The sequence below is a fragment of the Macaca nemestrina genome, chromosome 6 (genome assembly GCF_043159975.1).
Source record: "Macaca nemestrina isolate mMacNem1 chromosome 6, mMacNem.hap1, whole genome shotgun sequence".
Taxonomy (NCBI): domain Eukaryota; kingdom Metazoa; phylum Chordata; class Mammalia; order Primates; family Cercopithecidae; genus Macaca; species Macaca nemestrina.
Genome location: NC_092130.1, coordinates 146,906,292 through 146,922,412, shown reverse-complemented (window position 1 = coordinate 146,922,412; position 16,121 = coordinate 146,906,292). Strand labels below are relative to the sequence as shown.

At 43.1% G+C, this 16,121-nt stretch overlaps 1 protein-coding gene and 1 non-coding gene across 3 annotated transcripts in view; both read right to left on the bottom strand.

The window, feature by feature from the left end:
- The window catches only part of LOC105473043 (ADAM metallopeptidase with thrombospondin type 1 motif 12), a 377,504-nt gene extending 361,798 nt beyond the window's left edge, over positions 1-15,706 (bottom strand). For both annotated transcript variants that reach the window (XM_011726599.3, XM_011726598.3), the window contains exons 1-2: positions 15,270-15,706; positions 4,018-4,379 (exon numbers count right to left, since the gene is read on the bottom strand). In XM_011726599.3, coding sequence (XP_011724901.1) covers positions 4,018-4,379; positions 15,270-15,396 — 489 coding nt within the window. In that variant the 5' untranslated portion in view covers positions 15,397-15,706. The remainder of the gene's footprint in view (positions 1-4,017; positions 4,380-15,269) is intronic.
- On the bottom strand, positions 10,733-10,836 carry LOC112425109 (U6 spliceosomal RNA). The gene has a single exon (XR_003016119.1). It is a non-coding gene; the product is annotated as a U6 spliceosomal RNA (small nuclear RNA).
- Positions 15,707-16,121: the final 415 nt, after the last annotated feature.

Here is a 16,121-nt window from a genome sequence, read left to right as displayed (position 1 = left end):
CAGCAGGGGCTGGAATGAGAGTTTTTGATAGAGCCAAGAACTGTATTTGCTTTAATAAAGCCTGAGCTAAGAAATGTTATGAACAGGAATTAAATAACATGCTGTAAACAGAAATTAAAATTATTAGTTTAACGATCCAGGTACACAGTCCAGAGGGTAAGTGCTTGGCAGAATTAGAATGCCCCATGAAAAATCAGAACCCCAATCCTGCCTTATGCACAAGGGTAGATATTTTGCACTATCCTTCCAGTGCAGACATCTGAACTGAAACACTAACAACAAATTCACTTGGAACCAATCCTGTAGTGCCCCTGGCAACAGCAAAACCAAAATGACCCCCACTGTGATACTCACTCCTGAGGATAAATTCAGAGTCTAGCTGATTAAAGAACACAGTTCCTCCATCAAAAAGCTAAGAATGGAACAAATCAACTAAACTGTCAAAACAAACAAATTCCACAATGTCAACGTTGTGAAAATGTTGATGGGGGAAGGGTAGTGAAAATGGTGGAGATGACAGAGGAGAGCTGCTGAGCTGAGACATGGGCTGACTCAGTCTGGGAGCAGCCTCAAAGAGGACAAGGGCTGGAGACATGCTAGAGTACATTAAATGGAGGAAGGAGGTTGTCCCACAACTTCCCACAGGTAGCTTTTCTAGGGTCCTCAGAATGAAATCATCTTGAGTCTGCTCCAGAGGAGACTAAATGAGCCTCAAATCGTAGACAACTCCAAGAGAACATAGCCTCCAACATCTCATTCAGATGACCACATCTGAAACAAAGAAAGCCAGGTTTGCACCTCAGGAATGACAAGCAGATGCCCTGGTCCACATGAAAGTGTTTCCTTCCTAAGAAGGACTTCCCAAATGCTACTTCTGCCCCTAGAAGTGGAGAAGGGCTTATAGCCAGCAGATCCTAGGCCTGCCATCCTGTGAATTTGAATGTAGGGCCATACTTGGGTGAGAGAACAACTACACTGGATGTCACACCCTAGACACATGATCAGAAGTCAGACACAAGTCCAACCACTATTCTTTTGACTAGGACCACTCTAGGTGGATACTGGCAAATTTGGCACACAAGCAAATGAACTTGAATCCAGTGAAGTAGTGCACACACCGAAAGGAAAGAAACTCATTTGGCTTTGGGTTTTGTAACCATCCATTTTTTTTTTTTTTGTAACCATCCATTAAACATCCAATTATGTGTAAAAGGTTCCAAAATAATCCTCCGAGTAGAATGTTTCTTCTGGGAAAATCGTTCACTGATCTGGATGTGAAAGTTTCCCATCATCTTAACTAACACTTTGTGCTTTTGAACTTCATATGAATCTGAAATCTGAATCTGAAAATGCCTACATGGTAGTACTCCTGCTCCTTGGGGACGTGAAATTGAAAGGGTCCTAGTATTCCATTCCCAAGTCTGGGATAATGCTAAACAATATGCAATTTCCTTTAGAAAGCACAAGATGAAAGTGGGGAGCAATTTACAGCAGTGGTTTCACCCCTGGTTGCTCATTGGAATCACCTGGGGAGATCTGGTACTTCAGAGTAATATTGGCCAATACCACCCGTTAACACCCACTTACGCTAATCCAGTGGTTGGCAATATTGACTGCACTTTAGAATCTCCTGAGGAGCTTTAAAAAATGCTGATGCCTGGACTCTTCCCTCAGACCAAATAAATCAAAACATCTGGGCTGTAGGGTTGGGGCATGGGTCCATTTTTAAAGCTAGACAGCTAGTCTTAATGTTGAGCCAGGGTTAAGAATGATTACTCTAGTCCAGGGCTTCTTAAACTTCAGTGGGCATCAGAATCTCCTGGAGAGCTAATTAAAACAAAGGTTTCAGACAGGCAAATCTATAGAGACCAAACATAGATTAGCCGTTCCCTAGGACTGGAGGAATGTGGGAATGGAGAAGTGACTGCTGAGGGATATAGGTTTCTTTGTGGGCTAACGAAAATATGCTAAAATTTATGGTGATGGTTGCACAACTCTGAATACATTTAAAGCCACTGAGCTGTAAACTTTAAGTGGGTTAACTGTATGTATGTGAATTATATCTCAGTAAAGCAGCTAAACACACACAGAGAGATTTTTGTCCATTCCCCAGAGATTCTAAAGCACTAGGTCTGAAGTGAAGCCCATGGGTTCATCTTTGTAATGAGCTCCCATTCAATGTGATGTTGATTCTGCAGGTCCACAGACCATACTGCTCCATCCCACAGAAACATGCTCATGTTTAAGGAGCATGATAACGTTTCATCATCAGGGGCTCTTTCTTCAGTTCTGGCCATAGAGGATCGGGTGCCATGATGCTTCCAGGGTTGTCTCACAGGAATGAGAGCCAGGATTGCAAAGAGGAGATGTGATGTGAGTCCAGAGCAAGCCTAGAGGATGACAGCCATGGAGCTGGGAAATGTTCTGCAGCTCAACGAAGCCCCTGATGAGGCCCAGAGAGAAGAGGAAAAGAAAAATAGAAAACCATTAACCATTCTTGATTTTGTGCTATGATCTAATTAGGGGGAAATGATAAATACCTAATATGAAAATCCAAATTTACAGAAAGAGGCAAAGCAAGACTTTCCATTTATTGTACAAAGCAATTCATCCCCAGAGGTCCTCTGGAAAACTTAAACCACTGGATAATGTTTTACTGAATTTTCTCACAGTATTCTGGCAAAGTCAAACACTAGAAACACAAGATAAATGCAGCCCTAAATTACAAAGTACAGAAATTCTTAGCAAAATGGTAGTAACAATGGGAGGATTTGGAACAAGTGCCTTTTGCAGGAATGCCAATGCCACTAGAAGTTTTGCTTAGCAAACCAACCCTGGCACAGGGGCCAAAGCCGAAAACATGGACTCCTCCAAAACCACCTTCAGGACTCTGGGATTCCTTCCCCTGCAATCACTCACTCCCTAAACACATACCTCAAAAAATCTCAACAGAATTCCTGAGCGTTATTTGCCCTGCAGTTGCTGGTGGGGCTGTCACTATTGGTTGCATTTTGAGATACAGCGTGTAACGGTAGAAAGACTGAACCCAAGGTAACTTGCACAGTGAATTTATTCAATATCTCCAAGCTGCCTCATCTGCTAAAACGAGGCAAAGAGGACAATGAACATAAATCACATAGTAAACCACACACTCCAGTGCTTGGCATATTCAAATAATATAACAGCAGCAGCTAATATTCATTGAGTGTTTATTATTTATTAAACACTCCACAATACTCTATTAAAAGTGTCGGCAAACTTTTTCTGAAAGACCAGACAGCAAATTTGTGCAGTTCCTCAGCCATACAGTAACTACCCCAACTACTCAGCTCTGTTGTTGCAGTTCAAAAACAGCCATAAACAATCTGTAAACACACAGCATATCTGCCTTTCAATAAAACTTTATTTATAGAAACAAGAGGCAGGCCAGATTTGGCCTATGGTTCATAGCTTGCCAAACCTTACTCCATGAGGCAGATACTACTATTATCTCTATTTTACAGATGAGAAAACAGAGGCACAAAGGGATCAATTGACTGCCTGAGGTTCCCTCATGAAGTCTGATTATGAAGCACACAGAGTCAACTATTACATCACAGCAGCTGCTATCATCATCATTATTCATAACATTCTCACTCAGTCCAAATTTAAGTTCTGTTTATTCAAAATATGCTGTCCAGCCAGTCAGTCAACAATACCTTCAGAGCTGCCTCAGAGGCTGAAGACCAAACTCAAATCCTCTCTCTTCTTCCCCCTCCAACCCCGCCCTGATGTTCCTGGTTGGAGTTCTGTCTGCCTCCTCTGAACCCTCAGTGCCCTTACTCTTTGTACCTCTCAATTCAATCTCTTTTATTTATTAAACACTTTCTCGCCAACCCCTCTGGAGGCCAGGATCATCACATGACAGGGGCTCAACTCCCATATGTCAGTGCATCTGTGAACCTGTTGGTAGTAGGTCTACTGGCTGGGACTCTAGGGGCCGGAGCAGAGGAAGGAGATGCCAGAGCTTGCACTCACCAGTCCATGGCAGGCACTGAGGGCTGCCGTCCCAACTCTGGTGCCCTGCTGCAGAACCGTGCCACTGAGATGGCAGAGCGGGGCAGAGGAAGCCATCATCTTAACTCGGGAGAGGTTCCCATATCTCTTCTCCATGATGTAGCTATTGGAAAGAAATCCTCGATTGACCGTCAAGTTAAAAAACAGGTCCTTCTCCTCGTGAGAAATTCTGTAGTACACCCAGTCCTCTGAGCCATCCAAATCTCTCCTCCTCCTGCTGCTCGTGATGGGATAGTGCAAGCCATATGACAAAAAATGCCCACTGGCGTCTACTCGGACTGGACCCACCACGTGGTATTCTGGCAGACCCTTGACAAAATGCTCTGAAAGAAAAAGAGAAATGGAAGAACAGTGAGAGACACTGGTAGTAAAGCAAAGCCACTTTTGTTTGGAACTTGGATGCTAGCTTTCTTCTTTTTTCTTTTTTTTTTTTTTTTGAAATGAAGTTTCACTCTTGTTGCCTAGGCTGGAGTGCAATGGCATGATCCGGGCTCACCTCAACCTCCTCCTCATGGGTTCAAGTGATTCTCCTGCCTCAGCCTCCCGAGTAGCTGGGATTACAGGCATGCGCCACAATGCCTGGCTAATTTTGTATCTTTTTTAGTAGAGACGGGGTTTCTCCATGTTGGTCAGGCTGGTCTCGAACTCCCGACCTCGGGTGATCCACCTGCCTCGCCCTTCCAAAGTGCTGGGATTACAGGTGTGAGCCACCATGCCCTGCTGCTAGCTTTTTAATGGCAAAATTCCACTGTTGAATTGAAGTTTAGAGATCCTTTCCATCATACAAATACTGTTAACATTAAATTCCCAGAACAACTTAAATTTACCTGGTGCCTCCTCTTCAGTGCCATGATATCAGGTGTTTTACCAGAGACAAATTAAGATGGGAATTAATCCGTGATGGGCACTGTTAGAAAAGGGGCAAGGTCTGCATGAGGAACAGGAATCTTTCAAGTCTAGAGTTCAGTAAGACAAATCACAGAGCTTCACTGTGGACTATAAGGTGCTTCAATACATCAAGAACTTCCTGTTAAAGTCAGATTAGAGGGAAAAAAACAAAATCATGGCGAACTCATCATATGCATGCTGATCAACCTCACACCAATTACAGCATAAGAGTATTCCATAATGTAGCAAAGAGTGCATAAAAGAAGCTGGGTTTAAAAAAAATGTTTACCAAATGCATATGATAAGGGGATATATCAGGATCCAAGGCATTGGCTCAAAACATAAAAACTGCCACTTTAAAAATGCAAGACTGGAACACTTGATCCTTCCCCATACAAGAACACATACACATTTTTGACCTACTCTAATTTGCCTCCCTACCACTACCTCCTTATTTTGATGTTTGAGAATAACAAAGGATCTACCTAGCAGAGAATTTATCATCACTCTGGATTACAGACTTCTTTTTTTGTGTGTTTGGTTTTGTTTTGCTTTGCATTGTTTTCTGAGATGGAGTTTTGCACTTGTTGCCCAGGCTGGAGTGCAATGGCATGATCTCGGCTCCCCACAACCTCCGCCTCCCAGGTTCAGACAATTCTCCTACCTCAGCCTCCTAAGTAGCTGGGATTACAGGCATGCGCCACCACACCCAGCTAATTTTGTATTTTTCATAGAGACGGGGCCATGTTGACCAGGCTGGTCTTGAACTCCTGACCTCAGGTGATCCACTCACCTTGGCCTCCCAAAACCATTAACCATTTAGTAAGATAAACTAATATGTTGCTAAAAAAAAAAAAAAAATTCTACTTGTCACTTCTCAGTTGTAGTTTTGCACTTTGTAACTTGCTTTACTTTGGTCATGTAACTTCTCCAACCAGAATGTCTTTTGCATTCTATCAAAATCCTGTTTAAGCATTCAAGTCTCAACTTAAATCCTTCCTCTTTTTTCTCCTAGTGTCCCTGGCTAAACTTCTCTCGCCTTTCCCTGAACCCTCATGCCCTTACTCTCTGTACCTCCCAGAATGACTTTATTTTATATTGCCTTTTATTATACAATTTATCCCCAAATCTGCCAGAATCTTACACATCACAGGTGCTCAGTTCTTATGTGTTGATGTATCAGTAAACACTATCGTAGCTAGTTAATTAAAATAACTGGACTTGATGGGTTACAATTACAAAAAAGCTGTTTTTTTTGTTTGTTTGTTTTTTGTTTTTTTCCCAGGCAACTACCTCTAAACCCTTTGTGGAATCATTCTTCTCTGCCTTGGATTAAATATGGGGCAGAACACAGAGTTTTCACTCTCAGACACTAACAAATGGTCTCCATTTTTAGGCATAAAAAGCCCGCACCCATTATTTCCGACTGCAGCAGCTAGGCACAACAGACCACACGGCAACATGGGCAGATCTTCACAGCAATGCTCCATGAAAAACAAGAAATAGAACAAGCTAATGCAGAGCTATTTACATTCATGGAAAATACACACACACGAAAACAATAATACAAAGTTTTCCAGAACACACTGGAACAAGAAATACATATGGAACCCATTAAAATGGTTTTCCATGGGGAAGAATTGGAGTAGGGAGTGGGAACAGAAATGCATAAATATACATAACAAAAAAAGCTTTTTCGCAAAATTCATACTAGTGTGCCATGAACTGAAATGTGTAACTGACTCAGTCCTCTCTCCTGCCCATTCACTCCCTAAGAAACGTCTGCTCCAATCTAGTATTGGAGGACCTTCCAAAGAGAAACTGTGGGTGGGTGAGGCGGATGCAGTCAGCTCCTGTAGTATTTCCCTCTGGCTGATCTTCTCCTCTGCTACTCACAGGGATGCTTCTGGCTCCTCCAGGGCTCGAACAGGGAAGGGAGTTAGGGGCAGAAAATATCTTATTCAGTTGGGTATATAGCAATGGTATCATCTAGCAATGGTGCCCTGTATGTAGCCAGTGTCCACATGCTGACTGGCACCTTCTATTAAGAGAAGCTCTGTGGCCACTGGGAAACCTCTGCTCCCTTCAGGTCCCTCAATGTGGATAATTCCTCCTCTGACTGGTCACCCACTGCCTCCCTATCTTCTACCCCTTTACTGAAACCACATCACCCCTACAGGGCATCCTCTTTGGCATCTTTTCAAGATGATCCACATCTTGTTGCCTTTCATGAGGTCCAAATCTGGCTCACAAGAAGCAACCACGATCCCTGACATCCCCTTCACCCCCACCCCACGTCATGAAAATCAGGCCATTCCTGGCTGTGCTCTTGGTCAGCTGTGTCACCAAATGTCATTCCAGGCAGTCTTTTGCCTATCCATATTTTAAGGCTAAAATGCTAGTGGCCATGCTCCCCAAGCCCATAGCAAACCCTCAAGATCACTAGCTGTCCCTTCCCTTGCCTTGAGTTGGGGCACAGTAGGGGGAATGAATGCCCTAGCATTCTCATCTCTCCTGAAGGAATTGTCTCTCTGAAATCTCTCCACTGGCCTTTAAGCCTCTCCTCACGCTCAAACTAGGAGAGTGAAGAAATTAGAATCACACCATCCCCCTGCAAGGCCCACACACATGGTCTGAAATTTCTCTTTAAGTATGTGTAGAAAATTAATCTTTTTTTTTCTTCTCAGACTTAAGGTCTTGGCAGAAACTGAGACAAAAGAAAGAGTCCCATTTGAGTACCCTGTTACACACGCAAGTCTCTGCATCTCTATCAAAACAGAAAATAAGCATCTTTTCTAGCAGATCATTTTTTCAAAAAGCCAGATTGACTGATTTAAGGGGAGCACGAATGAAAAGCAACCACATTTTAAAAAATGAATTCTGAATAAAATGTTATACTCTTCCAAGTCAAATGAGCTATAACCTATTGAAAAACTCTGAAAAGAATTGAAAATATCTTATTTGCTATACTTAGAAAACAACTATAATAAAATTTAGGTTGTCATGAAACAAACCAACAAGTGTGATTCTAAATCAATCTTACATTATTAAAAATTACTCTAAATTTTTATGTAAGTTGATATATCAAAATAATTGTGGCAATTTTACAGAAATATGGAAACAATAGGATATAATAAAGGGGCAATAAATGTATAATTGCATCTCTACTATAATTGCAACTGTGAGACATATTAATATATATGCATATGAATAAAGCGTTTGAAATAATGGGTAAGAGTGAACATTTTTATGATGATGAGATTTGGGGTGTGGTTTTTCCTTTTAAAATTTGTAGTTCCTGTGTTGCTTTTCCCAGTTAAAAATAAATAGGTGAGAAGGATTGAATGGGGCAATGCTATGCCGGCTTATGAGAGAACCATATAGAATATCCAGTAGACAAGATAAGTGAGGCATGCCTGTGCCCCATGACACAAGGCTGTCTGACACTGGTCACTCCCGATGCCTTGGTGATGGTACCCACTACAGCTGGCTGCATCCTGAGGGAAGAATTCACCTTGGAAGAGGCATCCCTTGACTGAGACTGCTGGAGATGGGGACGGGGCAGCTAGAGTAGAGCTCGAGGTCTTCTCAGGCAATAGGAAAGCAAAATGAGTTTGGAGCGACAGATCCACAGGAGTGTTAGCAGGAGACAAGGGTGTGAGAAAAAGCAGGCCAGCGTAGAGGCAGGCTTAAATGGCAGGCTTGGTATTCTGCCATCAAGGCCATCCAGCAGAGAGAAGCAATAATCCCAGATCTGAGTTAGAAGAATTGCAATGGGAAGAGTGTAGAGGAAGCAAACTTAATCTAGGAGTTATCTCAATTTATCCAGAAAACAACATTTTTTCTCATAAATTTTCTGACTTAAAATATTCTTTATAGAAACTGCCTCTGAAGATACATCTCACAGATTTAAATATGATTTTTGAAAGTGTAAAATGAAAGATGAAAGTTTGCCTATGCCCTAGCACCTATTGCCCAATAAATAAAAGAGCAAACACATTTATAAATTTTGACCCAGTTGCTTTTGATCGAACAAGTTTTTAAGAGAGCCAATCTAAGTTGGCTATAGAATAATATGATAATAATAACAGTGTTTCATAAGTGCTTGCTGTGAGCCAGGTACCATAAGTCTTTCCTCATTCAATACTCACAACAACCCTGTGATAGAGATTCAGTTGTTATCCCCATTTCATAAATAAGGAAAGTGAGTGTAGGAAGTCACTGTGCCACATTATATAACATTCCTTGGATTGAAATGCTGTGCCTTCTATTTCAAAACCATGCTCTAGCCACCACACTTCATTAGTAAGTAAAGAAAAGCAGCTGCTCTTGGCAGAGAGCGTAGCAGGGTTAGAGGTAATAACACTGCTCCTAGGGACGGTGGTCTGACCAGACAAGAAGCGCTTCACTTCTTTACGCCTCAATTTTCTTAGCAATCAATGGACATAGTAATTGCCTCTTTGTCGGGCAAAACGATGGGGGATAATATCGGTTTCCCCTCCTGATCTGATTGCATAGGAGGCAGCTAAACCATGGCAGCCCATAGGTGTGGATGGAAATCGGGGGTCACTTACAAAGTGTGGTTTGTTTTAATAGCATCTACCTCCTAGGCTGGGAGTGAGGCTCCAATGCATTAATATATTTAAAACATTTAATATTGTGCTTGACAAATAACATTCATTAAATACTAGCACTGTTGGTTTTAAAGGTAGAAACTTGGCTACTAGGGATCACTGTGGACATAGACATGTGTAACCTCCAAGCAGAGATAGGAGAGAAGCCCACACTCACCTTAGCCTCCTCTCCATAAGCTAAGATTAGTTTTGCAGATTTGTTAGCTATAATCTTGGCCAATGAAAGCAGAACTCAGAGGAGATATGATAGCGATGGAGAAATAGGTGTCAAGAAATAATAATTGCTCCTAATTTTTATCATTTCTATGGTCAAGTACTACATTAAGAGTATGCCAGCTTGGTCTTATCTAATCCTCACAATTCTGTGGGTAAGCATTAATTGTATCCCTCATCTGGGGCTCTACTTCCATCTCTGTAAAGTGACAACAATGAGGGATGAGGATTTGTTCCTGGGCAATCTGATCCCAGAGCACACACTCCTAAGCTCTGCCCTTACTGCGTGCATCACCAGGGTCTGTTACCCAGCACAGATGTCAAGGCGGGTTATCAATAAGGTGTGGGGTTGGGAGGGCCAGAGGCTGAGATACACGAAAATTACATCACAATCTATACAAGGGTGTGTAGAAATACATTAAGCCCCTAATACTTTGATTTGCCTTGTTTAAAATTATATTGGAAGCCTCAGTCCACAAGTTTCAATGGTACTTCAAGAGAAGCTCTTGAGTAAAGGCTGTTGGCACAAGCGCTTTTTAAAATACAAAACAAGGCATCTTTTACCCTCAGCTTAGAAAGGACAGAGGTAAGAATATTTACTAGCTTTGTACAGTTTAGGCTAAATCTATAGTTTTTTTTTGTTTTTTTTTTTTTTTTTCAGACAGAGTCCTGCTCTGTTGCCCAGGCTGGCATGATCTCGGCAGCCCACTATATCCTCTGCCTCCAGGGTTAAAGAGATTTTCCTGCCTCAGCCTCCCAAGTAGTTGGGACTACAGGCGTACACCGCCACACCTGGCTGATTTTTGTATTTTTAGTAGAGACAGGGTTTCGTTGTGTTGACCAGGCTGGTCTCGAACTTCCGACCTCAGGTGATGCACCCGCCTTGGCCTCCCAAAGTGCTGGGATTACAGGCATGAGCCACCGTGTCCTATTCTTTTTTCTTTTTAATGGAACGCTTCACAGATTTGCATGTCATCCTTGAGCGGCAGCTACACTAATCTCTGTATCGGTCCAATGTTAGTATATGTGCTTCCAAAGCGAGCATTATCTGTACTTATTCTTTATATTTATTTCTGTCTTAGAAAGAATTGAATAGCTAAGACCCCTTTCTAAAAAAAGATTATGAAATTCCTATAGTAGAGGTTTTATTCATAATTATCTTCCATATAAGATAACTGTAACCTTGCAACGCGATTTTTATTATAGAAATTTACACATGTTGGAATGTTGTGAAGAACTGTGTTGGTCTCCTCAAAATTGTAAAGTATGCCACAGAACGTTGGATTTGCTCATCAACTCTATGATAACTAATGTGCTAACTATATAGATTATTATAATCAACACAATATATCAAATCTGTGAACTCTCTTCTTACATTAAGAAAACAGCTGAAATCCTTTCCTCCTTGCAGAATTTTTAAAAAATAGAATACATAAATAATTAAAACTCCTATCTGAAAACACTGCAACATTCCCTCTGTTTCTTGCACAAGCCTAAAGCTCATCTCTAATATGGAATAAAGTGCCTGTCCTGTTGATTTCACAGAGATGTCAGGAGCAAAAGAGGTCATGGAACAGACTGGCGTTTTGTAAACAGCATAGGGATAAACAACCCAAAGGGGATATGATTGGCTGTAGAAGAGAGGCAGTATGTTGTGTGCGAGATTAATATTTCCTGTTGTTCTGATACTTGGTTGTGAACCAAGAAATCCTGTGTAAGTCACAGCACATTCCTATATCATAACTGAGCAATGTGGAAAGAATACTGGGCAGTTAGTCAAATAGCCTGTTTCTATGTTTCTAGTCCCAGAAAGGACTGGATTTATCTCCATACTCCTTCCAACGACTAAAATCTTGATTTAGCCCAACTCTGAGAACGAGAAGGAACCTAAAGGGTTATGTAGTGTCTGAATCTGGAGACTCAGTCTCCAACCATGGAACCCTGTGCAATTCCCTTTACCCTCCTCGTGAAGGGGCATTTATTAGGTGCTCAATCATATAGGCTGACTAACTGATGCCCTAGACCTCCCATTCCTTATCCGTAAAAGTAAAAAGGGGGCCAGGCATGGTGGCTCATTCCTGTAATTGCAGCATTTGGGGACGCTAAAGTGGGAGGATTGCTTAAGGCCAGGAGTTCAAGATCAGTCTGGACAACATAGCTAGACCTCATCTCCATAACAAAATAAATTAAATAGTTCAAAAATAAGAATGGGTGAGATGATCTCTGAAGTAATTTGTAAGTTTAAATGTTCAGTATTTGAGCGCATTCAAAAATGCTATCAAAGTGGAAATGGAAGTCTAAGGAAATTGGTTATTTGTGAGACTGTAGGTAGGTCATTTGGAGGGAAAACCCAGGCCATCCTAATCCCAGATAGCCTTAGAATTTCATTCTCTACTGCTTTGCCCTCATCCATCCCTTCCTCCCTCTTTCTGACTCTCCTTCTTAATTCTAAGTATAAGTCTGCTTAGAAATTTCTCCTCTGAGATATGAACAGAAAATTCTCAAAAGAAGACATTTATGCAGCCAACAGACACATGAAAAAATACTCATCATCACTAGCCGTCAGAGAAATGCAAATCAAAACCATAATGAGATACCATCTCACACCAGTTAGAATGGTGATCATTAAAAAGTCAGGAAACAACAGGTCCTGGAGAGGATGTGGAGAAATAGGAACACTTTTACACTGTTGGTGGGACTGTAAACTAGTTCAACCATTGTGGAAGAAAGTGTGGCGATTCCTCAAGGATCTAGAACTAGAAATACCATTTGACCCAGCCATCCCATTACTGGGTATATACCCAAAGGATTATAAATCATGCTGCTATAAAGAAACATGCACACATATGTTTACTGCAGCACTATCCACAATAGCAAAGACTTGGAACCAACCCAAATGTCCATCAATGACAGACTGGATTAAGAAAATGTGGCACATATACACCATGGAATACTATGCAGCCATAAAAAGGATGAGTTCATGTCCTTTATAGGGACATGGATGCAGCTGGAAACCACCATTCTCAGCAAACTATTGAAAGAACAGAAAACCAAACACCACATGTTCTCACTCATAGGTGGGAATTGAACAATGAGAATACTTGGACACAGGAAGGGGAACATCACACACCGGGGCCTGTTGTGGGGTGGGGGGAGTGGGGAGGGATAGCATTAGGAGATATATCTAATGTAAATGACGAGTTAATGGGTGCAGCACACCAACATGGCACATGTATACATATGTAACAAACCTGCACGTTGTGCACATGTACCCTAGAACTTAAAAGTATAATAAAAAAGTAAAAAAAAAAAAAAAAGAAAATTCTCCTTTGCATCAAATGTGGATTATTTGTAAATCCACTAGGGAATTGACAGTGGTTGGTGAAATGCTTTTAAAAACTGAAATTATTGGCGGGGTGCAGTAGCTCACACCTGTAACCCCAGCACTTTAAGCGGCCAAGGTGGGCAGATCACCTGAGGTCAGGAGTTGGAGACAGCCTAGCCAACATGGTGAAACCTCGTCTGTACTAAAAATACAAAAATTAGCCGGGCATGGTGACACACATCCATAATCCCAGCTACTCAGGAGGCTGAGACAGAAGAATCACTTGAACCCGGGAGGCAGAGGCTGCAGTGAGCTGAGATCGCACTACCACACTCCAGCCTGAGAGACAAAGTGAGACTCAGTCTCAAAAAAAAAAAAAAAAACTGAAATTATTTTTAAACCTAAATAAATATATATCACCAATAAGCTTGGAGCACGTTATAGGTTTTTTTGAACAGTGGATACTCTCAGCACATAGCTGTAGGTAGAGGTGACTAGGGAAAATAATCATATCTCACTTTTCAGAGAGGAAAAACCATGGCCCATGGCCCAGTGGTGTCTGCTTCACACCAAGCTGAATTCCCTTACAATGAACATGTGGAGCAAGCAAAGCTGAAAACCAACCCAGGAGAATGTGTGTCTTTGAACGAAATCATCTCCAAATGCCCTGGGAAGTGCTTGCAGGCTTTGTTTGTGCTGCCCCAAAAGGGAGACCTTTCACAAAGGAACTGTTTTTCAAAGAACAACAAGGCCTGCTATTTTAAACTTGGGGGTGGGAGATTGTATCTGGACCGTTTACACAAGTGAGTGCTGGCTGACTGACATCTAACCCCAGTGTTTGCTGGCTCCAGCTTTCCAAGTAAAGCAAAGAGAGGGACTTGCTTCTCATACGTCTTGAAGCCACAGGAGATGAGTTGTCCAGCAATATTTGAATTTTACCACATGGGCAGAAAACCCTGCTTAGAAATCCTAAACAAGGACAGGCTGGTGATGTTTATCAACCAAGTGACCTTGGGAATTAAAGGGATGTCAGAAAACTATGCAGGACACTTCCCGAAGCTTCAGCATAGTCAGCAAACACAGGACTTAGTGCATGCTAACCCAGTGCTCTGTGTGCATGTGCATGCGTGTGTGTGCATATGCGTGTGTGTGTGTGTATCCCTATTATTGCTACAGGACAGTGTTGCATGATTCTAAGAGTCAGACTACCTGGGCTCAAAACCCTGCTCTGCATTAGCTGGCCTCATAAGCTCTCCAAGCTGCAGCATCCTCATCTGTACAGCAGGGACAGCAACACTGGTACCTGCACACTGGTACCATCCCTGGTGGGATGGGCTGACACAGAGTGCCACGTGGGCCATCGCTGCTGCTAGGACTGTCTACCCCCAGAGGTACAATGAACCCCCCACCAAACACGAAGGTGCCTCTGACCCTTCCAAGTCCAATAAACTGCTGAGTGTTAGGCTTAAAAGACTAAAAACAACAACAAATTGTCCATCAGAACGCTTCCAGTGCTTTCTACAATAACATGAGTTCAGAAATTCAGAAAGAGAAGCTGCCAGCTGTGGTCAGTGAGACAGGACAGGAAAAAGTGAGCCCTTACGGAGGGATAGTTCCCCCAAAAGGACTATTCTTTTAAAAACACAACCCTAAATCTTTCCAGGAAACCAAAACACAGCCAAGCCTGCTCAGTAGGGGGGAAGAATCACATTTCCCCTTTCCTGACCAGAAGTTTAAAACTAACTAGAAACACTGCAATGACTGCCAGTAGCCAGTTGGCACTTAAAAAAAATTATAATTTTCCATGTTTAGAGTCTGAAAAATAGGGGATCGAAACAGTACAGCATTTAAAGAGGAGACAAAAGAGAAAGTTACCAGCTCCCTCTTGGGTCTTTCAAAGACCGCAGTGTCATCCCTGTAAAAGAGAGAGCAAGGTACTCACCTTTCTGTAAGAATGAACGACTCATCACCTTAAGCACTGAATTCTGAGAAAGCCTAGGTTCCTGAGCTCCCAGCCCAGGTTTCCTTACCATGCAGCCAAATGGCTTCGCAGAGTTCAGTTCTGCTGGGTGGGGGAAGGGAAAAAGGAGCAACAAAGTTCCTGCATGTCTTACCACCACTGTTTTAAAAAGAAATAAAGAAGAGTCACTAACCTTGCCTCCTGTCCGGGAAGCGAACCGGGCCTGGCTGAGGCTGTCTCCCATAGCAAAGCGCCCCAAAGTTAAGGAGCTGGGCCACCACGGAAAGGTTTGCAAGCCAGCTCCTCTGGGCACATGGCATGATTCAGTTGTTGGGGAGAAGAAAAGTCAGAAAAGTTTTAGCCCTCAGCTCCAGAAATCAAGTGCTCGCCTGTGGCCCAGCAGGAAGATGCAGGCGTGCATGGTCCGGGCGCGAGAAGGCAGCGACTGCAAAGCTGCCCGCGATCTCCCTGTGCTTTTTTAACCAGAAAGGGGCTAGACACCTTTTTCCCCTCCCTCCTCCTGAAAGGGGAGTGATTCAGCTGACAGTGTCCGCTTTCGGTGGAGTGTGGAATGGTCCGGAGCGGGAGGGCGCAGTCCACCCAGGTCCCCACCCCTCCGCCTCCTGCATGCCCCTCGGCCTCGCAGCCCGCTTGGTGCATCTTCCTCCGGGACTCCCACCCCCGCGCTCCTCCGGCCCCGCCCCGAGCGCCGGGCCCAGCTGGCCGAGCCGGCCAAATAGGGGAGACCCGGGAGAACCGCCCTGGGCCGCAGTCTAGGAAGCTGCGAGCGAGAGGCCCCCAAGCCACCCCCACCAGCGTGCTTAAATATACGCTCAAAATGATGAGAACAGAGTTGGGGCAGAGCGGGGCCCCACTCCCTCCAATCTTCCGCGCTCAGCGCTGCCCCCTCCCATACTGTTCTCCTCCAAGTTCCTGAACTTTTCCCAACATCTCTCTATCAAGACTCCTCACCCACTCGGACCGCTCTGGGATTCTCTTCCACTGGAAAACCAATAGGCGATTTTTCTCTTTGCCAAGTCACACA